Source organism: Cygnus atratus, chromosome 1 (assembly GCF_013377495.2).
Source record: "Cygnus atratus isolate AKBS03 ecotype Queensland, Australia chromosome 1, CAtr_DNAZoo_HiC_assembly, whole genome shotgun sequence".
Taxonomy (NCBI): Eukaryota; Metazoa; Chordata; class Aves; order Anseriformes; family Anatidae; genus Cygnus; species Cygnus atratus.
This window is the reverse complement of record NC_066362.1, coordinates 1,155,197-1,181,808: the sequence shown is the minus strand read 5'-3', so window position 1 is coordinate 1,181,808 and position 26,612 is coordinate 1,155,197. Positions and strand designations below refer to the sequence as shown.

Genomic DNA, 26,612 nt, shown 5'->3' with positions numbered 1-26,612 from the left:
GTAATTGGGATAACTGGATAACTGGAATAATTGGGATAACTGTGATAATTGGGATAACTGTGACAACTGGACAACCAGGTAACTGGGATAACCAGATAACTGGGATAGCCAGGAACTGGGATAACTGGGACAACTGGGATAACCAGGATAACTGGGAAAATTGGGATAACTGGGATAACTGGATAACTGGGATAATTGGGACAACTGAGTAACTGGGATAATTGGGATAACTGGGATAATTGGGACAACTGAGTAACCGGGTAACTGGATAACTGGGATAATTGGGATAACTGGGACAACTGGACAACCAGGTAACTGGGATAACTGAGATGACCAGGTAACTGGGATAGCCAGGAACTGGGATAACTGGGACAACTGGATAACTGGGATAATTGGGATAACTGGGATAACTGGGACAACTGGGATAACTGGGATAACTGGATAACTGGATAACTGGGATAATTGGGACAACTGAGTAACCGGGTAACTGGATAACTGGGATAATTGGGATAACTGGGACAACTGGACAACCAGGTAACTGGGATAACTGAGATGACCAGGTAACTGGGATAGCCAGGAACTGGGATAACTGGGACAACTGGATAACTGGGATAATTGGGATAACTGGGATAACTGGGACAACTGGGATAACTGGGACAACTGGACTACCAGATAACTGGGATAACTGGGAACTGAGATAACTGGGATAACCAGATAACTGGGACAGCTGGGTAGCTGGGATAGCTGGGCTAACTGGGTAGCTGGGATGGCTATTAACTGGGCTAACTGGGACAGCCGGACAACCAGCTAACCGGACAACCAGCTAACTGGGCTGACCGCTAACTGCTCATACTGGGCGAACTGGGCGAACTGGGCCGCCCCCCAGCGGCCGCCCCTCACGGCCCCCCCCCGGCCCCGCCCCCCCGCTTCCCGCCGCCTCCCTTCCGCGTGGGGCCGCGGCGCACCCGGCCCCCTTTGCCCGCCGCACCCCCGGCGCCGCAGCGCCACCGTTCCGGCCCCGAACGTTCCGGCCTCCGCTTTCGGGCCCTACCGGGAACCGCGCGGGCGGCGGCGGCGGCGGGGGAGGGAACCGCGAGAAACGGGGAAAACCTCGGGGCAGGAGCAAAGCGGCTTCGAGGCCGGGAAGCAACGGGGAGGGCGGCGGTGCGGGGCGAGGTTTCCGGGGGGGGGGGCCGTTTTGCGGGGTGCACCGCCGCGTCCCGGTACCGGCGCGGGGCCAGGAGATGGCGGCGGGCGGCGGCGGGCGGCGCTGAGGGCGGCCGAGGAGGCGCCATGGAGGGCGGCGGGGCCAAGCCCAGCCTGCAGCTGGTCTACCAGGCCGTGCAGGCCCTCTACCACGACCCCGACCCCAGCGGCAAGGAGCGGGCGAGCTGCTGGCTGGGAGAGCTGCAGCGATCGGTCAGCGGCGGCCGGGGGGGGGGGGGGGCTCCGGGGGGGCACCGGGAACGGGGGGGGGGGAGGGGATAATGGGGTTTGTGGAGGGGGAGGGAGCGGGCCTGGGGGGGTGGGTACCGGGTATGGGGTTGGGGGGGGGCTCGGGAAGGGGCCTGGGGGGGCCTCGGTTAGGGCCTGGGGGGGGGTACCGGGTATGGGGTTTTTGGGGGGGGGCTCTGGGATGTGGGGTCTGGGGGGGGGTCAGGAACGGGCCGGGGGGGGTGGGTACCGGGTATGGGGTTGGGGGGGGGCTCGGGAAGGGGACTGGGGGGGGCCCGGTTAGGGTCTGGGGGGGGGGTACCGGGTATGGGGTTTGGGGAGGGGGGCTCTGGGATGTGGGGTCTGGGGGGTCAGGAACAGGGCCGGGGGGTCCTTGGGTCCGGTCGGGTCGGGAGATCCCGGATATGGGGTTGGGGGGGGGGTCAGGAACGGGCCCAGGGGGGTGGGTACCGGGTATGGGGTTGGGGGGGCTCGGGAAGGGGCCTGGGGGGGGGGGCCGGTTCGGGGCTGGGGGGGGGGTGTCCCGGTTATGGGGTTTGTGGGGGGGGGGCTCTGGGATATGGGGCCTGGGGGAGGTTCCAGGAACAGGCCTGGGGGGGGGGGGGGGGGGAGTTCTGGGGTGTGGTGTCTGGGGGGGTCCCAGGACCAGGTTTAGGGGGAAGGCTCTAAGATAAGGGGTTTGGGGGGGCCCTGAGGTATGGGGTTTCTGGGGGAGCGGCTCTGAGATATGGAGTTTGGGGGGCTCCATGATATTGGGCGTGGGGGGGGGGGGCAGGATCAGGTTTGGAGGGGACACGATATGGGGTTTGGGGTTGTGCTGGGGGGGATGTCCAGGATATGGGGTTTTGGGGGGACCCTGGGTTGAGCCGGGGGGTGTCCAGGATATGGGGTTTGGGGGGGCTCCAGGAACAGGGCAGGATTGGGCTGGGGGGGGGGGGGGGGGCTGTTTTTTTTGGGTTGGGAGGGAGCCCCCATGACGTTGGCTTTGGGGGGGGGGGGTCCCGGGATTGTCCTTGGGGGGGGGGGCTCCAGCACCGCCGCCTGCTTTGGGTTCGCTCGGGTCGGGCTCCGCCGATCCCCCCGGTTCCCCACCCTGCTCCTCCCGCACCCATCCTGCACCCCCAGCACCACCCCGAGCCTTTCCCCGTTGCCCCCAGTGCCCCCCCCCCCACCCCCCCGCAGCCCCACGGGGCCGGCTGGGGAGCTCCCCGAGCCCCGTTCCAGCCATCCCATATTAATCCCCCTTTTTCCTTCCTGGAGGGGAGCCGCGTGGCAGCGCCGCTGGGGGCACGGCACAGCACCCCGAGCTGAGCACCCCAAAAACCAACCCCGGCGTCTGAGAGCGGTGCTCCGGCAGCTCGGGGCCCATCCCAGCGCCCAGAACCTCTCCCTAAACCCCCCCCGACCCCCCCGTCCCAGCCCCAGCGGGGTCTCGGGGAGCGGCCGGGGCTTTCGGGGCAGGAGGAAACCCCCAATTCCTTCGCCCCTCGGTTCCAGAGGCGTCCCGGGGGGCTTCGGCGGCGCGCTCCGAGCGGTTATTTTGGGTCCGGCGAAGCGCCGAGCGGGGCTCGTTTCGGTGCCCGACCTCTCTGGGCGCCTCGGAAGCAGAAATAACCGTGTCTGGTTTTTTAGCCACAAACCGCTTCGATTATTTCCTTACGGCCACCGTAACGCCCCCCCCAGGTGTCCCGATGGCTTTCGTTACTCGTCGCGGCGCTCCGGAGGCTGGCGGTGCCCGGCCTCGGTCTCCGGCCCCGTTTCGTGGCCGCTCGTTATTCACGGAGTGAGCCCCGCCGTAATGAGGCAAATCGTAGGGGAATCTGGGGTTTGTTCAAGCCGAGAAGTCAGCCCGGAACGCCGGGATTGAACTCGTTCCGGATGCTCTCGGTCCCCCGAGCCCGATGCCCTGAGCGTGCAGCAGACGAGCTGCGGGGAGCTGGCGCCCGGTGTCTTTGGCGAGGGGTTGCCGCGGCCCGGGGCGCGGTTTGGTGCTGGTCTGTGAGGATTTGAGGTGCGCTTGCGGAGATTTCGGAGAGCTGGAGCTGCACGGGGCTCGTGGCCGGGCGGGGCTCGCGTAAAGGAGTTAATTCTGGGGCGGTTGTCCCCGGATCTGTCCCCGAGGCTTCCTTGGATCTGTCCCCGAGGCTTCCCTGGATCTGTCCCCGAGGCTTCCCTGGATCTGTCCCCGAGGCTTCCCTGGATCTGTCCCCGAGGCTTCCTTGGATCTGTCCCCGAGGCTTCCCCGGATCTGTCCCCGAGGCTTCCCCGGATCTGTCCCCGAGGCTTCCCTGGATCTGTCCCCGAGGCTTCCCCGGATCTGTCCCCGAGGCTTCCCCGGATCTGTCCCCGAGGCTTCCCCGGATCTGTCCCCGAGGCTTCCCCGGATCTGTCCCCGAGGCTTCCCCGGATCTGTCCCCGAGGCTTCCCCGGATCTGTCCCTGAGGCTTCCCTGGATCTGTCCCCGAGGTTTTTGGCCTCCCCCACCTGAAATAACTCCAGCACCACGGGGAGAGGAGCCTTTGGCGTGCCTCGACGCTCTGAGCTGCGCTCACCTCAAGCTTTTGTCCCGCTCAGCTGGGTCCTGCCCTGACCCCAAATCCCTGACTCAGGCCACCAGCGGAGCGCCGGACGTGTGAAACCCGCGGGTTCTCGTCCATCCCTCGTGCCCTGCTGCGAGGACGTGGCTCGCTCCAGCGGTCCGTGCCCACCAGGACACGTGGAGGCCCCTTTCGGCACGGCTGAAGGCACCTCGGGTCCTGCGGTGCCGTTTGGGACGTGCCGGGGGCCTCCTGCGGTGCGCCGATGGGGAGAGATGCGGCTGCCCCGTTCCTCGGCCCCGCGGCGTTTCCGTGGCGGAGACACGGAGCAGGACGGGGAAGCGGGCTCGGGGCCACCCCAGGATTGTGCCCGCGGGGTCCTCGAACCAAATCTTGAGGGCTTTGGGTCGGGAGGGACCTCAGAGCCCCCCCGGTTCCAGCCCTGCCCCGGCGGCTGAACGCGGCGCTGGGAGCTTCGGGGCAGCGGCGGCTCCTGGGGCAGGATCCCAGCAGGATCCACACCCCGCTCTCTTTGGGCTCCGGCGGCACCACGGAGGTTCTGTGAGCGAGGAGTGGGCACGGGCGGCCCCTCGGGGCCTTCCCTGCTCCGTGCCCGGACTCCTAAAAATCCCTCCGCGGGCTCTTCGGCGAGGCGCGCGTAGCCAAACTCCGCGAGTTTGCCCTCAGTTTCGCGTCTCGAGTCTCCCGGTGCCTCAGGTTCCCCCTCGAAGGGACGGCGAGCGTCCCGCGGCCCTCCGGAGCCAAATTGCAGCTCTCCAAATTGCCGCCTCTGCCTGATTTTGGTGATTTCCTCGTCTCTGCCTTCAGGCGCCGCATCCCGTGAGCGGAGGACGCGCCGCAGCCCGGCTTCGGGAGCTGCCGGTGGGGTTTCCAGCCCTCCCGTCCGGGTCCTGGTCCTCCTGGCCTCCAGGCAGGGCGCGTCCTCCTTCCACCGCTCTCAGGCCACCTCTGAGGGCTTGGACGACACCGTCACGAGCCCTCCGTGTGCTGAAAACATCCGGGGCATCACCCGCCACCTCTCTCTTCCCTTGGAAGAAAATTTGCCCGATGATTATTTTTTAAACCCGCTGCTCCGACGCCTCTCCTGCACCTCGGTGCCTGCGGGACAGACGCCGCATGCCGTCGTGGTGCTGACGGCCGCGCTCTGCGCCGCCGCTGGGACTCGCTGCACCTCGGTCGGCCCTCGCGGGAAGAGCGTTGGGGCAAAACGAGGAGAAACCCCCTAAAAACGTTGTGGATGTTCCCGCTTCGAACCTCCCGGGGGCTCCCAACGCCAGCCGTCCCCAAACCAACGCCTTCTCCCGCACCCGTAGGCAGAACGGGCGGAAACGCCGCTTTCTGTGGGCAGGGATTTCTCTCTTTTTGTGGCTTTTCTTCCCCGGGCCCCGTACGCCCGCGTCTCCTCCTGCTGCAGCCCTGTAAACGCCCGGCTCGCGTTTCAGAGCCGCGCTGAATGCCAGCCCCAGGCGTTGCGCGGCCGCCTTCGCCCCGGGGACTTGCCCGCGTTTGTCCCTTCGGAGGGACAGGGCTGGAGCGGGCGTGGGGGCTCGTGCTCCTTCTCCCCCGGCTTAATTCTCGCCCCCCCAAAATATTTTTTGGAAGCTCCGCCGTGAGGCTGGGCGGCAGAAGAAAGCCTGAGGTGCAAAAGCAGGGCCTCGGGGACAGGGGGACCTGAATTCACAAGCAGGGCCGCGGACCCGGGCGCTTTGTGGTTGTGGTGCCGGGCTGGAAAGCGGGGCTGACCCCTCCTCTAACACCCCGGGAATACTCGGGGGTCCCGCGCCCCCCAAAACGTCCCCGAATCTCCTAAATTCAGCCGCGCTCTGAGCGGTCTCACCCCCTCGTGGTGAGCTTCGTCCTCCTCCTCCGGCAGTTTGCGCCCGGTGGCACCGTGCTCCCGCACCGTCAGGGCCCTGGACCAGTGCTACAGGAACTGCAGTTTCCAATTCCTCTACCAAATCCCACTGTTTTCCAGAGTAGGATTTCTCCTCTACCATACTGGGAGTCCGCTTGGAGAGCCCACCGCCCGACTTACTTCAGCCCTCGAGGGGTTTGTGTCGTTTCTGAAGGAGCTGCGGGAAATCTGGGCACGGGGGCAGCTTCGCTGAGCGCTGCCGGTGCTGAGCGATCCCAAAAGCAGCGCTAATTGTGCTGTCCTCGCCCAGACGGCGACTTCCAGGGACTTCCAGGGACTTCCACCTCTCGGGTTGCTCCCTGCTGGGTGCGCCCTGCGCTCTGCTCTCCCCGGGGGAATTGTGTGAAGGGTGCCGGACACCGGTCTGCCCGCTGCAGGCGTCGTGTGGCCGTCCCCAGCCCGGCACCGTTGTCACCACGGCTTGAGATTTAGGGGCAGCGAGCTCGGCGTGGGCGTTTAGGGTGGAAGTTGTGGGAGGGGAGGTGTCTGCAGGGGTCCGGGCCGGCTCCGTCTCCGCGCGGGGAGCCCCCTGACGCCGCGGCTCGCCGCAGGTGCACGCCTGGGAGATCTCGGACCAGCTGCTGCAGATCCGGCAGGATGTGGAGTCGTGCTACTTCGCGGCGCAGACCATGAAGATGAAGATCCAGACGTCCTTCTACGAGCTCCCCACCGACTCGCACGCCTCCTTACGGGACTCCTTGCTCTCCCACATCCAGAACTTGAAAGACCTCTCGCCGGTCATCGTCACCCAGGTAGGCGCTGCGCTCCGCGGCCAGCCTGGGGCCACCCTGGGGGCTAACCACGGCCGGCTCCGTCCCGGTCGGGGGCAGCTGGTGGCCAGGCTCCGTCCTTTCTCGGCGCAGGAGCACCCGATACCACGGGTCGTGCTGCTCGTGGCCACCTCCGCCTTTGCCACCGCTGATTCTTCCCCGAGCCAAAACCCTCGGGTGTCCCCCGGCCGCTTTCCCTCCAGCTCAGAGCCAGGAAGCCGGTCGCTGCAGGCAGCCGGCCGCCTCTCCCAGCGCAGGATCCTCTGCCCTTGCGCGTTCCTGATTCCTTTATTTGCCACCCACTTTATGTCCCTGCTGGGAGACGGAGGGAGCAGGGAGAGCCGTTCCCGGGGCGTCTTCCTGTGCTCAGCGTGGGGACGCGGTGTCGAGCTGCCCCGCATGGACGGGGTTCTTCCCTCTGGGAAATCCCTTCCTGCCCGTTGTTGTCTCATCCACACAGCCCTGCGCGGCCTGGGGCAAGGCTTTAAATCTTTAAATAACGCAGCGGAGAGGGTCACACGCTCCCGTTGTGCAGTGCTGCTCCGCAGTCTGTGTGCAGGATGATGGGGACGATAATTTTTAATTTACCTTTTTTCCAATACCCAAGACCTTGGTTAAGCTGGTGGCATTGGCAGAACTCTAAATGAAGGGAGCTGGCAGCACACCTCCTGCCTTCAAAAGCCTGAAATAATTTTCTCTAGCTGGGAAGGATGGGGACAGAGGTGTCCGACGGCACGGGAGGGTCGGGCTTTGTTCCCTGCTCGGCACAACCGCGTGCGGCACCTCCGGAGGAGCCAAGGGGCCGGCACGGCTGTGCCAGGAACACCCGATGAGTAGAGGTTTGGAAATTTTGGGACTCCCTGTGGCTAAATTCGGCAGCAGCAAAGCGTAAGGTGCCGATACCACTCGGGTAGCCCCTTTCCAAAGGGACTGTGCGTGGTGTGGGGCCCTGCCATGCACATGCGGTGGGTCTCCGGCACGCCTGGGTGGGTTTTGGCGGTCGCCGCTCTGAGCCGTGTTCTCTCTCCCCTTCCAGCTTGCGTTAGCGATAGCAGACCTTGCCCTGCAGATGGCTTCTTGGAAAGGCTGCGTGCAGACACTGGTTGAAAAGTAAGTAATGTTTACGGCGTTAAACTCCAAATTATTCGTGGAGTTAAGCAGCAGTGGGAGGACCCGCGTCGGTCCACGTGGTCCGACAACAGGGGAGTTTTTGTTTCCCGATCAATAATGCAAAGTGCCTCGGGTGGCCGGAGGAGAGGCTGCTCACGGCCCTGTGTGATGGAAGACGCGGCTCCCTGAGCCTCAGGGGCTTTTCTCATCCCTGGCTTCGTTACTTTCCAACCCCTCGCAGCGTTATCCCGCTGTGCAGGACCGAACAGCAAGGTCGGGTTGTTTGCCACTGCTGTGCAGCGCCCTGGGCTCGCTGTTCGTGTCCAGAGGCATTCCCTTTACCCGCCCGATTTTGCTCACGATGGCTGATTTCACCAATTCCACCAATTCCGGCTGCCGCCCGCCTTCAGCCCTTGTCCGTTTTCTCCTCCCAGGTACAGCAACGACGTCACGTCGCTGCCCTTCCTGCTGGAGATCCTCACGGTGCTGCCGGAGGAGGTCCACAGCCGGTCCTTGCGCATCGGGGCCAACCGCCGCACCGAGATCATAGAGGACTTGGCTTACTACTCCAGCACGGTCGTCTCGCTGCTGGTAAGAGCGGTGGCACGCGGTGGCACACGCGGCGGCCGAGCGGTGGCCGGCTGCTCAGGGGGCTGGCGCAGCCGCTTCTCCCTCTCCACGTCACCAAGTCAGGTTGCTCCAGGCTGGACGTGATCAAAGCTGGAGGGAAAAAAAAAAAAAAAAAAAAAAAAAGGATCAAAACTTCTTTTATAGGGCCGGTGCCGAGCAGATGGAAGTCCTAATCAGACACAGTCAGGTTCCTGTCAGTGCTGGGCTGAGAATTGAGGGAGTTACGGTGCTTTTGTCCTCTCCGTTGGGCTCCCCACTGCCCTCTCTCCACTCCACTATCTGGTGGCGCAGCGTGGAGGCTCCTGGAGGTGCCCGAGGCCAGGCTGGACGGGGCTGGGGGCAGCCAGGGCTGGTGGGAGGGATCATTCCTACAGCAGGGATTGGAGTTAGATCATCTTCAAGGTCCCTGCCAACCCAAACCGCTCCGGGATTCGTCTGGCACTGAGTATGTTCAGGAAAATGTCTTCAATCTCACAACTGGGGTCCTGCGGGTGGCTGGGACCCGGCTCCTGCGCAGGCTGCGGTAGTTTGGGGTTACTGCACGGCCAAACGGGAGTACCCCAGCCCGTTTCGGGGCGGGTGTGCACACACATGTATCGTCACCGACCTGTTAGAAGGGCGTTCAGGTCCTTAGGGGCTCTGCTTTCTCTTCTCATGCCCCTTCCAGCACGGTACGCTCCTGATTCTCACCCTCGTGCGACCAGCTGAGGCTACGTATTTAGCTCCACGGCGTGTTTGGTACTGCCTGCGTGGCTTTGCTGTGACCGTGTTCAAACCGTCCCCGTGGCAAGGCCGGGCAAACCTCCTGGTTTGTCCCCAGGGGCTTCCCCTTTCGCACTCCCTGGGATCCAGGTGCTGGGAGCCTCAAAACGGGGCGAGTCGGGGGAGCAGAGGGTGAATCCTGCCTGCTCCGTGCTGGCTCCCTCCTTTCCTGAGAGACTTCTCGTGCCCTTTGGCGTTATTTGAGTCCCGTAGACGAGCAGCCAGCCTGATCCCCTGGCTCAAATGAAGCCCGTGCCCTAACTTCTTGAGCTTCCCGTTAGTTTTCACCATTTCACGGTGCGTATTTAAAGAGGGAAAGGTAACGTGCCCCCTCTCACCCTCTCCTTTCTGGGGAGAGGAGCGGTCGTTTCCCCTCGTCAGCCGAATCCTCGCTCTGAAAGGTAGGAGGAACCTCAGTTTGTAGGATCCCGAGCCCTCTCCCCCCACGACAAGCACAGCCTGCACTCGGCCAGGCTTGCTGGTGCCGTTTCACCAAATGGCAATTGCAGGAGCTGCCACATGCCTTTGGTACGTGTGTGCCCCTTGCTGGCTGCACTTTGGGTTCCTTCTCACCAAAGAGCAAAACTTCTGGGCGTTGGTTTCACGTGTGAGATCTCTCCGTGTCGCTCCCAGCCCCAGCACAGGAGCAGGCAGGGTGTCCTGCCCCTTCTTTCGTCCCCTCGTGCCCCTCAGATGTCACTGACACCCCTCTGAGCCCCCCTTCCCTCCCCGGTGGGACCTGCTCCGTGCCGTTACCACCCCAACCATTCGGGCAGCTCGCTTCCATCCCTTCCGTCACTTTGTTGTCCCCGCAGCTCGGCTCAGAAGCCCCTTTGCCCTGTGCTTCTCCGTCCCGGCATCTGTAGGAGGTTCTGTTCGGCTCCTGATGGGGCAGGAGGTGGCTTCGAATTAACAGGGGAGGTTTGGATTAGATATAAGAAGAAATTCTTTATTACGGGGGCGGTGAGGCCCTGGCCCAGGCTGCCCTGAGGAGCCGGGGGTGCCCCATCCCTGGGGGTGCCCAAGGCCGGGCTGGATGGGGCTGGGGGCAGCCTGGGCTGGGGGCAGGGGTCGTGCCCATGGCAGGGGGTGGAACCAGCTCGATCATCTCTGAGGTCCCTGCCGACCCAAACACTTCTATTCCGGGATTCCCCTGCAGCTTTCTCGGAAACCCCCCGCCCAGGCACTGTAACCAGCTGCCTGAGGAGCAAAACTCAGTTTCCCACGTAGGATTCGGGTGCTAAAATCACTTTTTTGAGTTGGAAAATGGGCTTTTAAAAAAGTTTGTGGAGACTAGGATGACATACGACACCCATCTTCAGGATCTGCGTGCCTCCACGTGGGTCCAGCACCGCTGACGGTTCTGCCACCCTCGGAGGGTGAGCACAGCCCATGCTGCTACCCACCCCAGGCCCCTGTACCCTGATGAGTGCCAGGGGTGTTTCTTGGTGTAGAAGCTCCAGGGTGGCTTTCCCAAAGTCATTTTGTGTGTGAAATTACGCGTCGGGGCTGGGGTCCTGAGCAGTTCTTCCTTGTCCCGCCGCAGATGACGTGCGTGGAGAAGGCGGGCAACGACGAGAAGATGCTCATCAAAATCTTCCGGTGCCTGGGGAGCTGGTTCAACCTGGGCGTCCTGGACAGCACCTTCATGGCCAACAGCAAGTTGCTGTCGCTCCTCTTCGAGGTGCTGGTGAGTATTTCTTGCGCGCTGGGAGCGGGGGCCTTGTGTACTGGGACAGTGGCGCTCTTAAATCCGAGCGGCGCCGCTTCTCCTCCTGCGGGTGTGCGAGGTGAGTTTTGTCCCCCCTGCCCCGAGTGGGAACCCTCGAGGCTTCACCTCGAGCAGCACCCACATCCTAGCGATGCTCCCTGCCTTTGCTGGTGGATTTGTGTGATGTTTTGCCCTCTGTCCCACTCGCCCGCCTCGCAGGGCGGTGGGAGAGCAGCAGCGCCCAGCAGGAGCCCCGTTTTGGCTGTTGCTGCGAGTTTCTTAGTCCTCGATTTGTTTTTCCGGAGCAAACCCGGACCTGGATCAGGTCCTGGCACCAGCTCTGGGACCAGAGGGACCCGAGGTGCCTCCATCGCGGGCCGGGAGGGGGCCTGGATCTCTAAAACCTCGTGGGGCTCCTCCGTAGCAGCACAGAACTGAGCAGCAGAGGTCGACAAAAGGCAGAAAAGCTTCTCTAATCTGGGGTGAAATGTTCCGGGAAAGGCACAGCTCTACCGGAGCCCATCACCCGGGGTGGGCGGAGGAGGTGCGGTGTTGGCAGAGCTTTCGGGAGCGGGCAGAAACGCCACGGGCAGCGCTTCCACCTCTGCAGCCCCCTTCCCGCACCCGCTGGCAGCCGGCAGAACGCTCCGAGATGGTTTAATTTTCTATTTATATCCCTTCTCCCTACTCCTGCCCTGCCGATCATCAATTCTGGAACCTGTACTAGGCGGAGACCTTGTCTGGCTGAAGCAGGAGCCAGGTTCCAGTTTCCTGCGGTGGCTGCAGGAGATTTAAGGGGGTTTAAGGGGGGTGCCTCTGGATTCAGAAGCTCTCTGCTTGGAGAACGCGCCAGGTGTTGCTTTCATCTGCTCAGCACTAAAATCACCGCTGCTTTTTTCTCTGGATTTTCACCAAAACCCTTAATTCCCTTTCTGGCATTTTGTCTTAGAACAGCAACCAGCAAAGGGGTTTTTGTGGGCACGTGGGAGAGCCCCCGGACCCCGTGGACCAGCGGGGTTTGGAGAGCCCGGCGGGGCGGCGAAGGAGCAAGCGAGGAGCAGGAATTCCCGCAGGAGGGAGGAAGCTCCCGCTGCAAACGAGGGCTGCAAATGAGGGAACCTTCATTTGCATCTGGAGGGAACCTTCATTTGCATCCGTGCCGCGGTGCCGATGAAACCAACGGCAAATGCAAACGAGGGCCCCCGGTCAGCGGGAGAAAGGGCAGGCAATATTGGGGCAGAAACCCGCGCCCTGCGGGACCTTCCCCTCCTGCTGGCGTCGCTTTTAAGCCCGGCGTTTGTCCCGAGGGGCCGTGAGGCTTCGCGGGCTGCCGTCCAGATGCTTTTGAGACCCCGCGCGAGAGGCGCCCGCGGAGCTGCCGCTCCTTTGTCTGCCCTCCCCGCCGCGCCGCGCGCGCTCCTCCTTAGTATGCCGCCCTCGTCTCCCTCCTCAACTGCTCGGGGCGCCTGCTCGATCAGCCTCGCACGATTTCCTGCCGGGTGGGACCTGAAATGTTCCCCCCAGCCCACCACAGCGGTCGATATTCCACGCGTGCTTGTGAGAAACCCTGTCCCCGTCGGCCCCGCGCCGGGTCGCGCGCCCGCGGCGTTTTGCTTCCCTCTGCACCCCGCAGGTTCCTCTTGGTCTTCCTCCCGCTCGCACCGTGCGTGGTCTGGTTGTGGAGGGGTCGATTTTGGCCTCGGGTGTCTGCGGGCAGGGCAGCGAGGGCTGTGCAGGGGCTGGAGGAAACCCTCCAGGAGCCGCGGTGACGGCAAAAGGTCTTTCCAGCGCCGCCCGGGCTCACTTCTGCTTCTTCTTTCTTGCAGCAACAGGACAAAACCTCGTCAAACCTCCACGAAGCTGCTTCGGACTGCGTGTGCTCGGCCCTCTACGCCATCGAGAACGTGGAGACCAACCTGCCCCTGGCCCTGCAGCTTTTCCAGGGCGTCCTCACCCTGGAGAGTGCCTACCACATGGCCGTGGCGCGGGAGGACTTGGACAAGTAAGTGAACTGGCAGCCCGGGCTGCGCCCAGAGGGAAGGAGAGCGACGGTAATTAACTGCCCGTGCCTGTCCCCGGCTATTTTTGGAGCCCGTGCTGTTCGCTGCGGCGCTCCGAAGCCTCTCATGCAAACCAGTGGCTGCAAGCAAAGCGAGCTGGTGGATTCCCCGCCCCGGTGCAGCGCTGCGTGCCCCAGGGTGGCGCTCTGCTGGCCTTTCATCGTGGCCAGAGGGGACAAACCCTGAAATCCTGCAGCCTTCCTGCCCCAAAAAGCCCCGAAAAGCACACCAAAAGCCGTGCTGGCTGCCCGCCATCCAGAGACCCCCTGTTCTCCACCTCCACCGACCCTTTATCAGCAAACACCGGTAGCGTTCGCTCTTCCTTCTGGCTGCGGCTGTCACGGGGCTGCCCTGGCACCCCCCCAGCTCCCTCCTTGCACACCGACGTCTCCTCTCCTTCCACAACCGTCCTTCATCCGGCTGCTCCGGTGTCCCGGTGACACGGGACCGAACGCCCCGAGTCCCGCTCCGCTCCGTTCCTCTCAATTTAAAGCGTTGTGGGTGGGCACAGCCTGTTTGGGGTGAGCCCACCCCGTGGTCAGCCCGTTTCCCTCCAGCTTCCATTTTAAAACTAAGAGGTTTGGGATGCTTTTGGGGTGGAAGCTACCGTCCTGCTGTTTCCACCCTGGGGATTTTGAGCTCCTCGTGCCCCAGTGGTTCTCACCTGGCCCCTGCTCACTCCGTGGGTGGACGAGGTCCAAATAATGTGTACATTCGACCAGAAGGAGTTCAAAGCTTCTGCCGTAGAATCACAGAGTCATTAGGGCTGGAGAAGCCCTCCGGGATCACCTGGTCCAACCACTCCCTCCCACCAATGTTACTACTAAACCACGTCCCCAAGCACCATGTCCAACCTCTCCTTGAGCACCCCCAGGGACGGGGGCTCCACCACCTCCCTGGGCAACCCGTCCCAACGCCTGACCGCTCCTTCTGAGCAGAAATGTCTCCTCGTTTCCCACCCGAACCTCCCCTGGCGCAACCTGAGGCCGTTCCCTCTGGTCCTGTCACTGGTTACCTGTGAGAAGAGGCCGACCCCCAGCTCCCCACAACCACGTGGCGACTGCTGCAGCACCCGAGAGCTCCCATCGCCGGCACATCCGGGGCGCGCCACCCTCACGGACACACCTGGAACATTTCTGACCCCGTTTCTCCCCTCACCAGGGTGCTCAATTACTGCCGTGTGTTCACTGAGCTCTGCGAGACCTTCCTGGACAAGATAGTCTGCACGCCGGGCCAAGGGCTGGGCGACCTGCGCACGCTGGAGCTGCTGCTGATCTGCGCGGGCCACCCGCAGTACGAGGTGGGTGCGCCTTGCCCCCTCCCCTCCTCGCCCCGTCACCAAAATTCGCTCACCCGAGGCCGAGGCAGTGGGAAATCATCCTGGTGGGGGGCTGGGGGCTTCGTCCTCTTGGCTTAAACCTCGCGGGGCTGCAGCGTAGCTCCTGCTGGCTTTGTCTTCCCAGGCAGATAAAGCAGGGTGGGCGCTTCGGGGGTGCCATCGTGCCAGCAGCCCAGCCCCCTTTGTGGGTCCCCATCGTGCCAGCACCCTGGTCCCCATCATACCAGCACCCCAGCCCCCTTTGTGGTCCCCATCGTACCAGCACCCCAGGAACCTTTTTGTGGGTCCCCATTGTACCAGCGCCCTGGTCCCCATCGTACCGGCACCCCAGTCCCATTTGTGGTCTCCCTTGGCCCTAACCTTGTGCTCAGGAGGACCCACAGCTCCCAAAAAAAAAAACCCAAAAGGCCGGTGGGGACACAAATTTATCGTTGGCAGGAGCGACTGATGTGAAGTTTGGAGCGACAGCCCCCTTTTCTGCTTTGATTTTACTTTTTCAGAGATAATTTTTGCTTTCTTTGGAGGGCTGGCGGCAGGTTTTCAGGCTGACTCTGGGTTTAAAACCCCCCTGTTACGTGACCAGCAGCAGGGCCACGTTTTCTCGTGGCCCGAAGAAGCATTGCTGCCGACGGAAATTTGTGTGACCCCCCTGCCCCGGGCACCCCCGGAGCTCGGGGCGCAGCGCCAACACCCCGGTGGTGACGCGCCGCTGCCTTTTGTTTCTTCCTGCCCAGGTTGTGGAAATCTCCTTCAACTTCTGGTACCGGCTGGGGGAGCACCTGTACAAGACGGACGACGCCGTGATCCACAGCATCTTCAAAGCCTACATCCAGCGCCTGCTCCACGCGCTGGCCAGGCACTGCCAGCTCGACTCGGACCACGTAAGGGTGGGACGGCTCCCCCGGGGCTGCAGGGCCCTCCAGGTGGCGGTGCCACAGCTGTAATTGCAGAGAGAGGGCTGAGAGTAATTAAAGCTGCTGTCTGGCACCTCCTTTCGTCAAGTCAGCAGAACTCTCTGGCATCCCGACGGCTCCGAGCCTGGGGTGCCGTCCTCCTCTCTCTGCTCCGTGCCTCGTCCCCTGCGCGCGGCGCGGCCGTCGGAGCGCATTGCGCGCGCTGGGGGAGCTCTTGGTGCACCGCTCCCCCCCCTAAAATCCCCTCCAGCCGCTCTGCCAGGAGAGAGGGGAGCAGGGACGGGTTTCTCCTCTGAAATACGATTGCTGCTCGTGTGCTGGCGTGGCCGAGGGGCCTCCCGGAGCTGCCGTAACGCCTCTGCTCTCTGTGCCCTCCTTTAGGAGGGCGTCCCCGAGGAGACGGACGACTTCGGGGAGTTCCGGATGCGGGTCTCGGACCTGGTGAAGGACCTCATCTTCCTGGTGGGGTCGGTGGAGTGCTTCGCTCAGGTGGGTTCTCCCCGCTCGCCGACCGCGCCGAGACCTCGCCGGGCCCCCTCGGCTCTGCCCTCCCGGCCTCCCCCGAGCCCGGTGGCTTTGCCCCGCGCTGCCGGCCCCGTGGGAGCCCTTGTGTCACGCCGTGCGCCTCCTGGCTCTCATCCAGGCCTCGCCGCAGCCCCGGGCAGCGTGTCTGCTGCTGGGCCGGGCCCTGGGGGCCTTCAGGGCGGGGAGGAGGCCCCCCCACACACACACACACATTGCCTGCTCGAGCACAAAGAAGAGGCTGAGAGAGGTGCCGGGGATGTTCTGGGGGGAGCAGCTTGAGCAGCTCTCACATTTTGAGGGTCCCAAAGCAGCCGGGTGCTCTGTGGCCAGCAAGGTTTTGTCTCGGGGGGCAGAGGTGGAGGTCTTGGGGGAAGGGACTGCGTGCCGCACACCCCCGGGCTGCGATCGTGGCTCCTTTTGTGACCGGTTCTCCTCCCCGCAGCTCTACGCCACTCTGAAGGACGGGAACCCGCCCTGGGAGGTGACGGAAGCTGTCCTCTTCATCATGGCCTCCATCGCCAAGAGCGTCGACCAGTGAGTGCCGGTGGCCCTGCGGCCGTGGGCTCCTCCCGGGCCCTGGGGTTTGCCCAGTATCCCGAGGACACTCGTGGGGTTGTGCTTGCCTAGGCAGAAAGTGGGGTTCACACGTTTAAAACCTGCTTCAGCTCAAGCAGGACGTTGAGGAGCGTGGCACAGCACCCCCTGCCCATGGGGGTCCCCGGGGCTGGGGTCTCCAATTCCCAGCTGGGGACAGGACCCAGGATGGAACTGGGACTGCAGGAGGCAGCCGGACCCCTCGGGGCGTCCTTTTTGTGTGCTCGTTGTGCTTTTTTGACGCTTTTCTGTGTCAAGGCCGCTCCGCCCGGCGTTATCTCCAGTTCTGTTTCTGCTTCGCCTCCGAGAGCGCCAGCCTCCCCCTGACCTCGCGCCTCCGGGGCTGGGGATAAACCAGGAGCCCGGCCCCGCTCTCCCACGAGAGGGCAGGCGGTGCCGGTGCCGTGGCGGCCACCAGCAGGGGCTGGGAGCCGGGGATGCGCTGGCTGGGCATCGGCAGCAGCCTCCCAGCAGGGAGCGGCCTCCCGGCAGCCTGGGCAGCGCTCGTTGGCTTTGTTCTTGTGCCGCGGGCACCTCAGCGCGGGCGTCTCGCCGTCCCCCGCTTGGTTTAGGGACACCAGAGGTGCTGCCTGCCTGGGTCCCAGCTTTGGTCCCTCCTGCGCCCACGTCTGGGACCCCCAGCGCGCTCCGGCTGCCCCGAGTGCCCAGCGGGGTGCTGAGCCTGCAGGCCCGAGGCCGGGGAGCCCAGCGGGTGCGGTAACCCCAACGCGGGCTGTGCGGGGGTTGCATTTCCAGCAGGGTTGGTTCTGGGACTCCCTTTCCAGCCCAGCACCTTCTGGGGTTGCATTTCCACCTGTGGATCTTCTGTGATTCCATTTCTGCCTGGGGTTACCCTGCGATTCCCTTTCCACCCAGGGATCTTCTGTGATTTATTTCCACCCCGGGGTTTATGCTCTGATTTATTTCCACCCGGGGTTACTCTGATTCCCTTTCCACCTGGGGATATTCTGTGATTCCCTCTCCACCGGGGTTTATTCTGCGATTTCATTTCCACCCGGGGTCATTCTGTGATTTATTTCCACCCGGGGTTATCCTGTGATTCCATTTCCACCCGGAGATATTCTGTGGTTGCATTTCCACCCAGGGGTATGCTGTGACTCCCTTTCCACCTGGGCTTGTTCTCTGATTTATTTCCACATGGTATTATTCTGTGATTCCCTTTCCACCCTGGGTTACTCTGTGATTTATTTCCACCCGGGGATCTTCTGTGGTTTATTTCCACCTGGGGTTACTCCGTGATTTATTTCCACCCAGGGATATTCTGTGATTTGTTTCCACCCAGGGCTCTGCCCCGTGGCTCCCGTCCCAGCCGGGGTTACCCACACCTCTATGACCAAGCCAGCTCCGCGCAGGGGAGGCTTTGCGGGGCGGGGGGGGGGGGCATCGAGCCGCTTCCCCCATCGGACCTCATCCCATCCCTCTGCCTCCCCCCGCAGGGAGAACAACCCGACGCTGGTGGAGGTGCTGGAGGGAGTGGTGCGGCTCCCCGAGACGGTGCACACGGCCGTGCGCTACACCAGCATCGAGCTGGTGGGGGAGATGAGCGAGGTGGTGGACAGGAACCCGCAGTTCCTGGGTGAGTTCCCTCCCGGCACCGCCCCCCCCCTCCCCGACACGCTGCCGGCCCCCTCTCGCCGCGCTCACCGGCGCCGTCCCCGCTCCGCAGATCCCGTGCTGGGCTACCTGATGAAGGGGCTGTGCGACCGGCGCCTGGCCTCGGCCGCCGCCAAGGCCATCCACAACATCTGCTCCGTGTGCCGGGACCACATGGCGCAGCACTTCAACGGGCTGCTGGAGATCGCCCGCTCCCTCGACTCCTTCACGCTCTCTCCGGAGGCTGCCGTGGGGCTCCTCAAGGGTAAGCGCGGGCGGGAGGCGGCCTCGGACCTGCTGCCCTCGGTCCCGAAGCGCCGTGCGTGCTCGGAGCCTGCCCGAAATCCTGCCCGGGGCAGGCAGGAGGAGAGGCTCTGGGTTGGTCTGCGTCCCGTGGAGATGCTCGGAGCTTGAGATGCGGGGAGGTTTGGAATCGTAGAGTCATAGGGAAAAAAAAAAGGTGAGAAAGAGGAGAAAGGAGGGGATTAAAAAAAGAGAGAGGAGAAAGGAGGGGATTAAAAAAAGAGAGAGGAAAGAGGAGGGGATTAAAAAAGAGAGAGGAAAGAGGAGGGGATTAAAAAAAAGAGAGAGGAAAGAGGAGGGGATTAAAAAAAAGAGAGAGGAAAGAGGAGGGGATTAAAAAAAAGAGAGAGGAAAGAGGAGGGGATTAAAAAAAAGAGAGAGGAAAGAGGAGGGGATTAAAAAAGAGAGAGGAAAGAGGAGGGGATTAAAAAAAAGAGAGAGGAAAGAGGAGGGGATTAAAAAAAAGAGAGAGGAAAGAGGAGGGGATTAAAAAAAAGAGAGAGGAAAGGAGGGGATTAAAAAAAAGAGAGAGGAAAGAGGAGGGGATTAAAAAAAAGAGAGAGGAAAGAGGAGGGGATTAAAAAAAAGAGAGAGGAAAGAGGAGGGGATTAAAAAAAGAGGAAAGAGGAGGGGATTAAAAAAAGAGGAAAGAGGAGGGGATTAAAAAAGAGAGAGGAAAGAGGAGGGGATTAAAAAAAGAGAGAGGAAAGAGGAGGGGACTGGGGAAAAGAGAGAGGAAAGAGGAGGGGATTAAAAAAAGAGAGGAAAGAGGAGGGGATTAAAAAAAGAGGAAAGAGGAGGGGATTAAAAAGAGAGAGGAAAGAGGAGGGGATTAAAAAAAGAGAGAGGAAAGAGGAGGGGATTAAAAAAAGAGAGAGGAAAGAGGAGGGGATTAAAAAAAAGAGAGAGGAAAGAGGAGGGGATTAAAAAAAGAGAGAGGAAAGAGGAGGGGATTAAAAAAAGAGAGAGGAAAGAGGAGGGGATTAAAAAAAGAGAGAGGAAAGAGGAGGGGATTAAAAAAGAGAGAGGAAAGAGGAGGGGATTAAAAAAAGAGAGAGGAAAGAGGAGGGGATTAAAAAAAAGAGAGAGGAAAGAGGAGGGGATTAAAAAAGAGAGAGGAAAGAGGAGGGGACTGGGGAAAAGAGAGAGGAAAGAGGAGGGGACTGGGGAAAAGAGAGGAAAGAGGAGGGGATTAAAAAAAGAGAGAGGAAAGAGGAGGGGATTAAAAAAAGAGAGAGGAAAGAGGAGGGGATTAAAAAAAGAGAGAGGAAAGAGGAGGGGATTAAAAAAAGAGAGAGGAAAGAGGAGGGGATTAAAAAAAGAGAGAGGAAAGAGGAGGGGATTAAAAAAAGAGAGGAAAGAGGAGGGGATTAAAAAAAGAGAGAGGAAAGAGGAGGGGATTAAAAAAAGAGAGGAAAGAGGAGGGGATTAAAAAAAGAGAGAGGAAAGAGGAGGGGATTAAAAAAAAGAGAGAGGAAAGAGGAGGGGATTAAAAAAAAAGAGAGAGGAAAGAGGAGGGGATTAAAAAAAAAAGAGAGAGGAAAGAGGAGGGGATTAAAAAAAAAGAGAGAGGAAAGAGGAGGGGATTAAAAAAGAGAGGAAAGAGGAGGGGATTAAAAAAGAGAGAGGAAAGAGGAGGGGATTAAAAAAAGAGAGGAAAGAGGAGGGGATTAAAAAAAAGAGAGGAAAGAGGAGGGGATTAAGAAAGAGAGAGGAAAGAGGAGGGGATTAAAAAAAGAGAGAGGAAAGAGGAGGGGATTAAAAAAAGAGAGAGGAAAGAGGAGGGGATTAAAAAAGAGAGAGGAAAGAGGAGGGGATTAAAAAAGAGAGGAAAGAGGAGGGGATTAAAAAAAAGAGAGAGGAAAGAGGAGGGGATTAAAAAAGAGAGGAAAGAGGAGGGGATTAAAAAAAAGAGAGAGGAAAGAGGAGGGGATTAAGAAAGAGAGAGGAAAGAGGAGGGGATTAAAAAAAGAGAGAGGAAAGAGGAGGGGATTAAAAAAAAGAGAGAGGAAAGAGGAGGGGATTAAAAAAGAGAGAGGAAAGAGGAGGGGACTGGGGAAAAAAGAGAGGAAAGAGGAGGGGATTAAAAAGAGAGGAAAGAGGAGGGGATTAAAAAAAAAAGAGAGGAAAGAGGAGGGGATTAAAAAAGAGAGAGGAAAGAGGAGGGGATTAAAAAAAGAGAGGAAAGAGGAGGGGATTAAAAAAAGAGAGGAAAGAGGAGGGGATTAAAAAAAGAGAGGAAAGAGGAGGGGATTAAAAAAAGAGAGGAAAGAGGAGGGGATTAAAAAAAGAGAGGAAAGAGGAGGGGATTAAAAAAGAGAGAGGAAAGGAGGGGATTAAAAAAAAGAGAGAGGAAAAAGGAGGGGATTAAAAAAGAGAGGAAAGAGGAGGGGATTAAAAGAGAGGAAAAAGGAGGGGATTAAAAAAAAGAGAGAGGAAAAAGGAGGGGATTAAAAAAGAGAGAGGAAAAAGGGGAAAAGATCTCCCAGATCACCAAGTCCAGCTGTCAGGCTGACCTGAGCCCCATCGCCAAACCCCATCCCTCAGCAGCACCGAGGGCACCGAATGCCCCTCAGTGCCCCCAGCCAAATCCCCAGTGGGCTCCTCGCATATCTGAGCGCTTGCAAACTCTCTGCTGGCTGCACGAGGCAGAAAGCTGCCGTTATTTGTCATCTGACACACGGCTTGGGCAGCAGGATGTGGTTTCTCAGCTCCAGCCCGCAGGCAGAGCGTTCCCAGCGCGTTTGGCTGCGGTGGGCGCGCGGGGCTCGTGTCGGGGCTTCGGAGGCTCCCGAGGGGCTCGGGTGCCCATCTCTGACAGCGGGGCGGCCGTGGGGCCGAGGGCTTTGTGATTAAAGGGATGAAATTATGTTTTTCCTCTTGTCCATGCTTGTGCGTCGATGCAAGCGGCATCGGTGGCGATTCTGCTCCATTCCCGTCCCTGCCACGGAGCGCGTTCCCCTCCTTAACCCGCAGCGAGGGCGTTTCGGTGCTGCTGCTTCTGATTCCTGCCCCCCTTTTTTTGTTTCAGGGACCGCGCTGGTGCTGGCCAGGCTGCCCCTGGAGAAGATCGCGGAGTGCCTCAGCGAGCTCTGCGCCGTGCAGGTGATGGCGCTGAAGAAGGTACGGCCCGGCCCGAGCCCCGTGGCTCCTGGTGCATGCGTGGGGGCTTAAATGGGTTCGAGATGCTGACCTGCAGGATGGGAGGAAACGATCTGGTCCCCAGAGACCACCGTGTGTGCCTTGAGCTGCCCTGAGACCCCCTCAAACGCAGCTGGCAGCTTCTGTCCTGCTCCAGGTCCCCAAAATGCAGTGGCCGTGGGCAGAAGCGGGGTCGGGGAGAGCAGGGATGTGGGAGGGTGGCAGGAGGAGGAGAAGGAGGGCAGCTTCCCGAGGGACACACGGGTCCTGTGTCTCTTCTGAGCAACCCGTGCTCGTGGAAGGGCGGCTCCTGGAGCTCCTGCTCCCTCCGCACACTTCTGCCACCTCTGTTTTGGCGACCCCAGAGGAGGCTCGGGGTGTGGAGAAGGAAAGGGAAAAGCTCCCCCTGAGCTTTCAGAGCAACTCGTGTGCATGTGGCCAGGAGCCACTCGGGTCCTGAGCAAAGGTTTTCCATGCCAGGAGCTGCGATGACGTTCCTGCTTCTGGCTAGGACGGAGAAATGTCCTTGGGCTGGAGGGATACGTTCATGCACACATTCCTGACGTCCCCATGTTTCATTTTCTTCCAGCTGCTCTCTCAGGAGCCGAGCAACGGCCTCTCCTCAGACCCTACAGTGCCCCTGGACCGACTCGCCGTCATATTTAGGTACGGGGGCTTGCGAGCTGGGGCACGGCCAGCGCTAGTGGCAGCCTCCAGCTCCCCAAAGAGGGGCTGAGCACGGGGTCCCGGCCCCTCTGAGCCTGTTCCCGACCCCTTCCCCGCAGCCCCTGTGGGTGCTGGGCCTTCCAGCCCCTTTTCTTACCTTTTACACCCCAAACTGATGGCGTAGAGGAATGGCGGTTGACCTTTCTCTGCCTTTCGCAGGCATACCAATCCCATTGTAGAAAATGGGCAGATCCACCCGTGCCAAAAAGTCATTCAGGAGGTGAGTGCCGGCGGTTTGGGGAATTTGGGGGGCGGGGAGGGGACGTCGGGCAGGGGGACGGTGCCTCTGGGGGTGCCACGCTGTCTTGTCTCCGAGTTGTGGAGCTGAGCTCCCCGCTCCTGCACGGAGCCAATTCACACACCCCGTAACCAGCACCCAAGGGGCATCTGCCTGCCAGTTTTTGGGTCGATTTGGGCCTTTTTTCGGTCCGAGGGGTGGTGGTGTCTCGTGTGCCGTTTCCCCCGCTCACCCTTCCCCTCCGCGCCCAGATCTGGCCCGTGCTGTCGGAGACCCTGAACAAACACAGTGCCGATAACCGCATCGTGGAGCGCTGCTGCCGCTGCCTGCGCTTCGCCGTCCGCTGCGTGGGCAAAGGCTCGGCCGCGCTGCTGCAGCCGCTCGTCACGCAGGTACGGGCACGGGGACGCGGCCGGGACGGGCGCCGCGATGCCGGCGCCGCGGCGAGCGCGACAGAAAGCGCCGGGAGCTCCTGCACGAACCCGCGTGGGCGGCGGGGAGCTTTGAACCGCGGGGCAGAGCCGGGCGCTGCCCAGGAGCCCTGCGGTTGTGGCTGTGATTTAAAAGGGATGCGAGGAGGCGCGGCGGCGTGCGGCTCCCTGGGGAGGCAGCGCTCAGCTCGGTGGCCCCCGCGCCCCTCAGACATAGGCTGGGCTGAGGAACCCGCACTCACTTGAGGTCTCCGCAGCGCGGGGATGCTCCAGAGCACAAGAAGAGACCCGAGCCAGCCCCTGTGCTCCGGGATCTGCCCCCAATAGGGCCGGGGGCTCCCGGTGGTGGCTCTCAGTGGGGGTGTGGAAGCGGTGTTGGCGGCGGGCAGGCGTCACGTCGCGTCTCTCCCCGCAGATGGTGAACGTGTACCGGGCGCACCAGCACTCCTGCTTCCTCTACCTGGGCAGCATCCTGGTGGACGAGTACGGCATGGAGGAGGGCTGCCGGCAGGGGCTGCTCGACATGCTGCAGGTGATCGCCCGCTGCCCTTGCTGGGGGAGCAGCAGGTCCTCTGCGCCTCTGGGACGTGTCCCGTTAGGGGGGGGAGAGCCAGGTCCCCCGGGTGGTGGCAGCGATGGCCGTGGGGAGAAGCGGGGCTCTGACCCGGTCCCCATGGTCCGTGCTGGAGATCTGCCCGGGGCGAGGAGGGTTCAGACAGGGGGAGGGTAGCGCGTGGCCAAGCCAGACACCGATGTCCTCTCTGTGGGCTATCAGCACCGCGGGGCCTCGCTGCCTGTCCCCCCTCCTGCCGACGGGGCTGGCTCGAGTCTCAGCAGCCAAGACCACTGTAATGACCACTAATTGCTGACCGATCCCCGTGCTCCTTCTCCTAGGCGCTCTGCATCCCCACCTTCCAACTCCTCGAGCAGCCCAACGGCCTCCAGAACCACCCGGACACTGTGGACGACCTCTTCCGACTCGCAGCCAGGTTCCTTGCTCCCCTTCACCCCCTTCTCCTTCCTGGAGCCTTCGAGTGCCGCCAGGGCAGCGCGCCCGTCCCCGTGGGCAGGCGGAGGAGGCAGGGTCCGGCCGCGTGCCGGTGACCCCCTCGTCCCCCCTGTGCCCTCGCAGGTTCATCCAGCGCAGCCCCGTCACCCTGCTGCGCAGCCAGGTGATGATCCCCATCCTGCAGTGGGCCATCGCCGCCACCACCCTGGACCACCGGGACGCCAACTGCAGCGTCATGAAGTTCCTGCGCGACCTCATCCACACCGGGGTGGCCAACGACGTGAGTGTCCCGCGGGGGGGGACGGGACGGGGTCGGTGCCCGTGGGATGCCTTCCTCCTCCGTGTCGGTCGCTGCTGGGCGCACTCGGAGCCCCAGCAGCAGGACAGGGACGTGTCGGAGCGAGGCCAGAGGAGGCCACGGGGATGCTGCAGGGGCTGGAGCCCCTCTGCTGTGGGGCCAGGCTGGGGGAGCTGGGGGTGCTCAGCCTGGAGAAGAGAAGGCTCCGGGGAGAGCTCCCAGCGGGCTGCCAGGGCCTGAAGGGGCTGCAGGAGAGCTGGGGAGGGACTCTGTGCCGGGGGGTAGGGGTAGGGCAGGGGGGATGGCTTTAAACTAACAGAGGGGAGATTTAGATTGGATATTAGGAAGAAATTCTTTAGGTGGTGAGGGTGGTGAGACCCTCGCCCAGGCTGCCCCGAGGAGCTGGGGCTGCCCCATCCCTGGGGGTGCCCAAGGCCAGGCTGGATGGGGCTGGGGGCAGCTTGGGTTGGGTGGGAGGGGTCATGCCCATGGCAGGGGCTGGAACTAAATCATCTTTAAATCCCTTCCGACCCAAACCACTCTGCGATTCTCTAATTCCACGAGATGCCCGGGGCGCTGCCCCCCAGACCTGACCGCCTCTCGGCACCCCCTCACCCTCCTCTTATCCCCGCCCCCTGCAGCACGAGGAGGACTTCGAGGTGCGGAAGGAGCTGATCGGGCAGGTGATGAACCAGCTGGGCCAGCAGCTCGTCAACCAGCTGCTGCACACGTGCTGCTTCTGCCTGCCCCCCTACACCCTGCCCGACGTCGCCGAGGTGCTCTGGGAGATCATGCAGATCGACCGACCGGTGAGAGGGACGGGCGGCGAGGCCCCGGGGGTCCTCCTTGGGCCAGGACCTCAGCTCCAGCACGGTCCCGGGGTCTTCCTCGCACTGGGACGGGGGCAAATGCTGCTGGGATCGAGCGTGGCTTTCTCCCGGTGCGTGCTGTGGTGCTGAGCCGCTGCCTCTCCTCCTCCTGCAGACGTTTTGTCGCTGGCTGGAGAATTCCCTGAAGGGCTTACCAAAGGAGACGACGGGGGGAGCCATCCAGGTCACACACAAGCAGCTGACAGACTTCCACAAGCAGGTCACGAGGTGAGGCGGCGGGGAGAAAACCCATCTTGCAAAACCCAGCTCGGGAAGGGGGGAGGGCTGCAGACCCCCACTTCTGAGGGGAGCCTCGTGCCTCTCTCCGTGTCCTGGCCCGGCCCCAGCGCCCGCATCCTGCCCAGACCATTCCAGCCCGAACCACACCGCTGATGCTGAGCGGTGCCCATCCACGCAGGGCTGCCCCTCCAGCCCCACCGGATCCCTGCGGCCACCCATGGACCCCCCCCCGAGGGTTTCAGACCCTTCCTGTGCGGGGCATCCTGCACGGACACGGCTTGTCCCCCGGCACCGGGTCCCGGTGGGACGTTACCCCTGGCACTGCCCCGGCCGTTCCCAGCGCGGCGCGACCGCCGGCTCAGCCTCGCGCCGTGGGGCGCCGGCGGCGCTCCCAGCCCCGACAGGTTTTTCCTCTCCTGCAAACGCGGCGTCGGGGTGCCGGCGCCTTGCGCACGCCCTGCCCGCGCCTCCCAGTCGCCGATCCCAGCGGGCCAGTCGCTGGGGGATCGATGAGCCCTGCTCTGCGCCCTCAGGGCATCGGGGTGGCACCCCGGGGACAGCGCTGGGGGCTCGCCGCTGCCTTCGTGTCCTGGGTGTGTCTGCGCCCCCGCGAGGGCGCCTGCCCGGTGCTGGGCATCGCCCAAGCTTTGGGGAAGCCAAAACTGTGACTCATGTCCCTGGCCAGTCCGTGTGTCCGCCCTTCCCCTAACGCAGCCCTCCCTCGTCTTGCAGCGCCGAGGAATGTAAGCAGGTCTGCTGGGCTCTGAGGGACTTCACCCGCCTCTTCCGATAGCTCCGGCACCGGCACGGCGCCTGTCTCCCAGGTAGGGCTGGGGGCTGCTGCGGCACCGCTCCTGCTGCCCCACGCCACGGTGTCGCCGCCCCCCTGCCACCCTGACCCCCTCCCTCCCCTCCCAGGAATGTCTTTTAATTAGAAGAAGACAGGAAACGAAGAAAACGAGAACGTGTCCCACAATCAGCAACCTTCATCGCGGCCGAGGGCTTTCACTCGCTCCAGCGCGTCCCGCCAGCCAGGGCAGCCGCGGCCGCCGCGTGCCGGAGGAGGGCTCGGCGCGTCCCGTGCCTGCGCCACGGCCCCGAAACAAGAAAACAAACCAACGGGGGAAAAAAGAAAAAAACAAAACAAAACTACAAAAACAGAACCACCGGCAGAAAATGAATTTGCCTGGCAGCAAAACAAGAGTGCAAAGTAGAAAACTTTCTGTGAAATGAAAAACAAATAAATAAACACAAATTCCTTCAGGAACGATGGGGTTTCCAATGTACCTAGCAGCGAGGGGGTGGCTGCTGGGTGCCCCCCCGGCCCCTTGCGGGCAGCAGGGGGAGGCCGGGGCTCAGCCCGGGGACGCGTGGCGGCGGCCTCCTGGAACAGACGCAGG

The 26,612-nt window shown here is 62.0% G+C and overlaps 1 protein-coding gene across 1 annotated transcript; it reads left to right on the top strand.

Annotated features, from left to right (window-relative positions):
- The first annotated feature begins 1,201 nt into the window (after nucleotides 1–1,201).
- On the top strand, nucleotides 1,202–26,480 carry TNPO3 (transportin 3). The gene is made up of 23 exons (XM_035571248.2): nucleotides 1,202–1,419; nucleotides 6,480–6,680; nucleotides 7,735–7,808; nucleotides 8,243–8,399; nucleotides 10,747–10,890; nucleotides 12,738–12,913; nucleotides 14,133–14,271; nucleotides 15,045–15,191; nucleotides 15,606–15,713; nucleotides 16,192–16,283; nucleotides 17,801–17,940; nucleotides 18,031–18,222; nucleotides 21,292–21,383; nucleotides 21,991–22,067; nucleotides 22,287–22,347; nucleotides 22,617–22,757; nucleotides 23,212–23,328; nucleotides 23,691–23,785; nucleotides 23,929–24,085; nucleotides 24,745–24,912; nucleotides 25,088–25,200; nucleotides 25,945–26,036; nucleotides 26,131–26,480. Exons 1-22 carry the CDS (start codon nucleotides 1,294–1,296, stop codon nucleotides 26,003–26,005), a joined length of 2,778 nt encoding a protein of 925 aa, XP_035427141.1. The 5' UTR covers nucleotides 1,202–1,293; the 3' UTR covers nucleotides 26,006–26,036; nucleotides 26,131–26,480.
- Nucleotides 26,481–26,612: the final 132 nt, after the last annotated feature.

Bases quoted from the DNA above. Each gene is read 5' to 3' on its own strand.
- TNPO3 (XM_035571248.2), top strand. From the start codon at position 1,294: ATGGAGGGCGGCGGGGCCAAGCCCAGCCTGCAGCTGGTCTACCAGGCC. The intron at 10,891-12,737 runs GTGAGTATTTCT...TCTTTCTTGCAG, and splicing joins CGCTCCTCTTCGAGGTGCTG to CAACAGGACAAAACCTCGTC. The intron at 25,201-25,944 runs GTGAGGCGGCGG...CTCGTCTTGCAG, and splicing joins TTCCACAAGCAGGTCACGAG to CGCCGAGGAATGTAAGCAGG.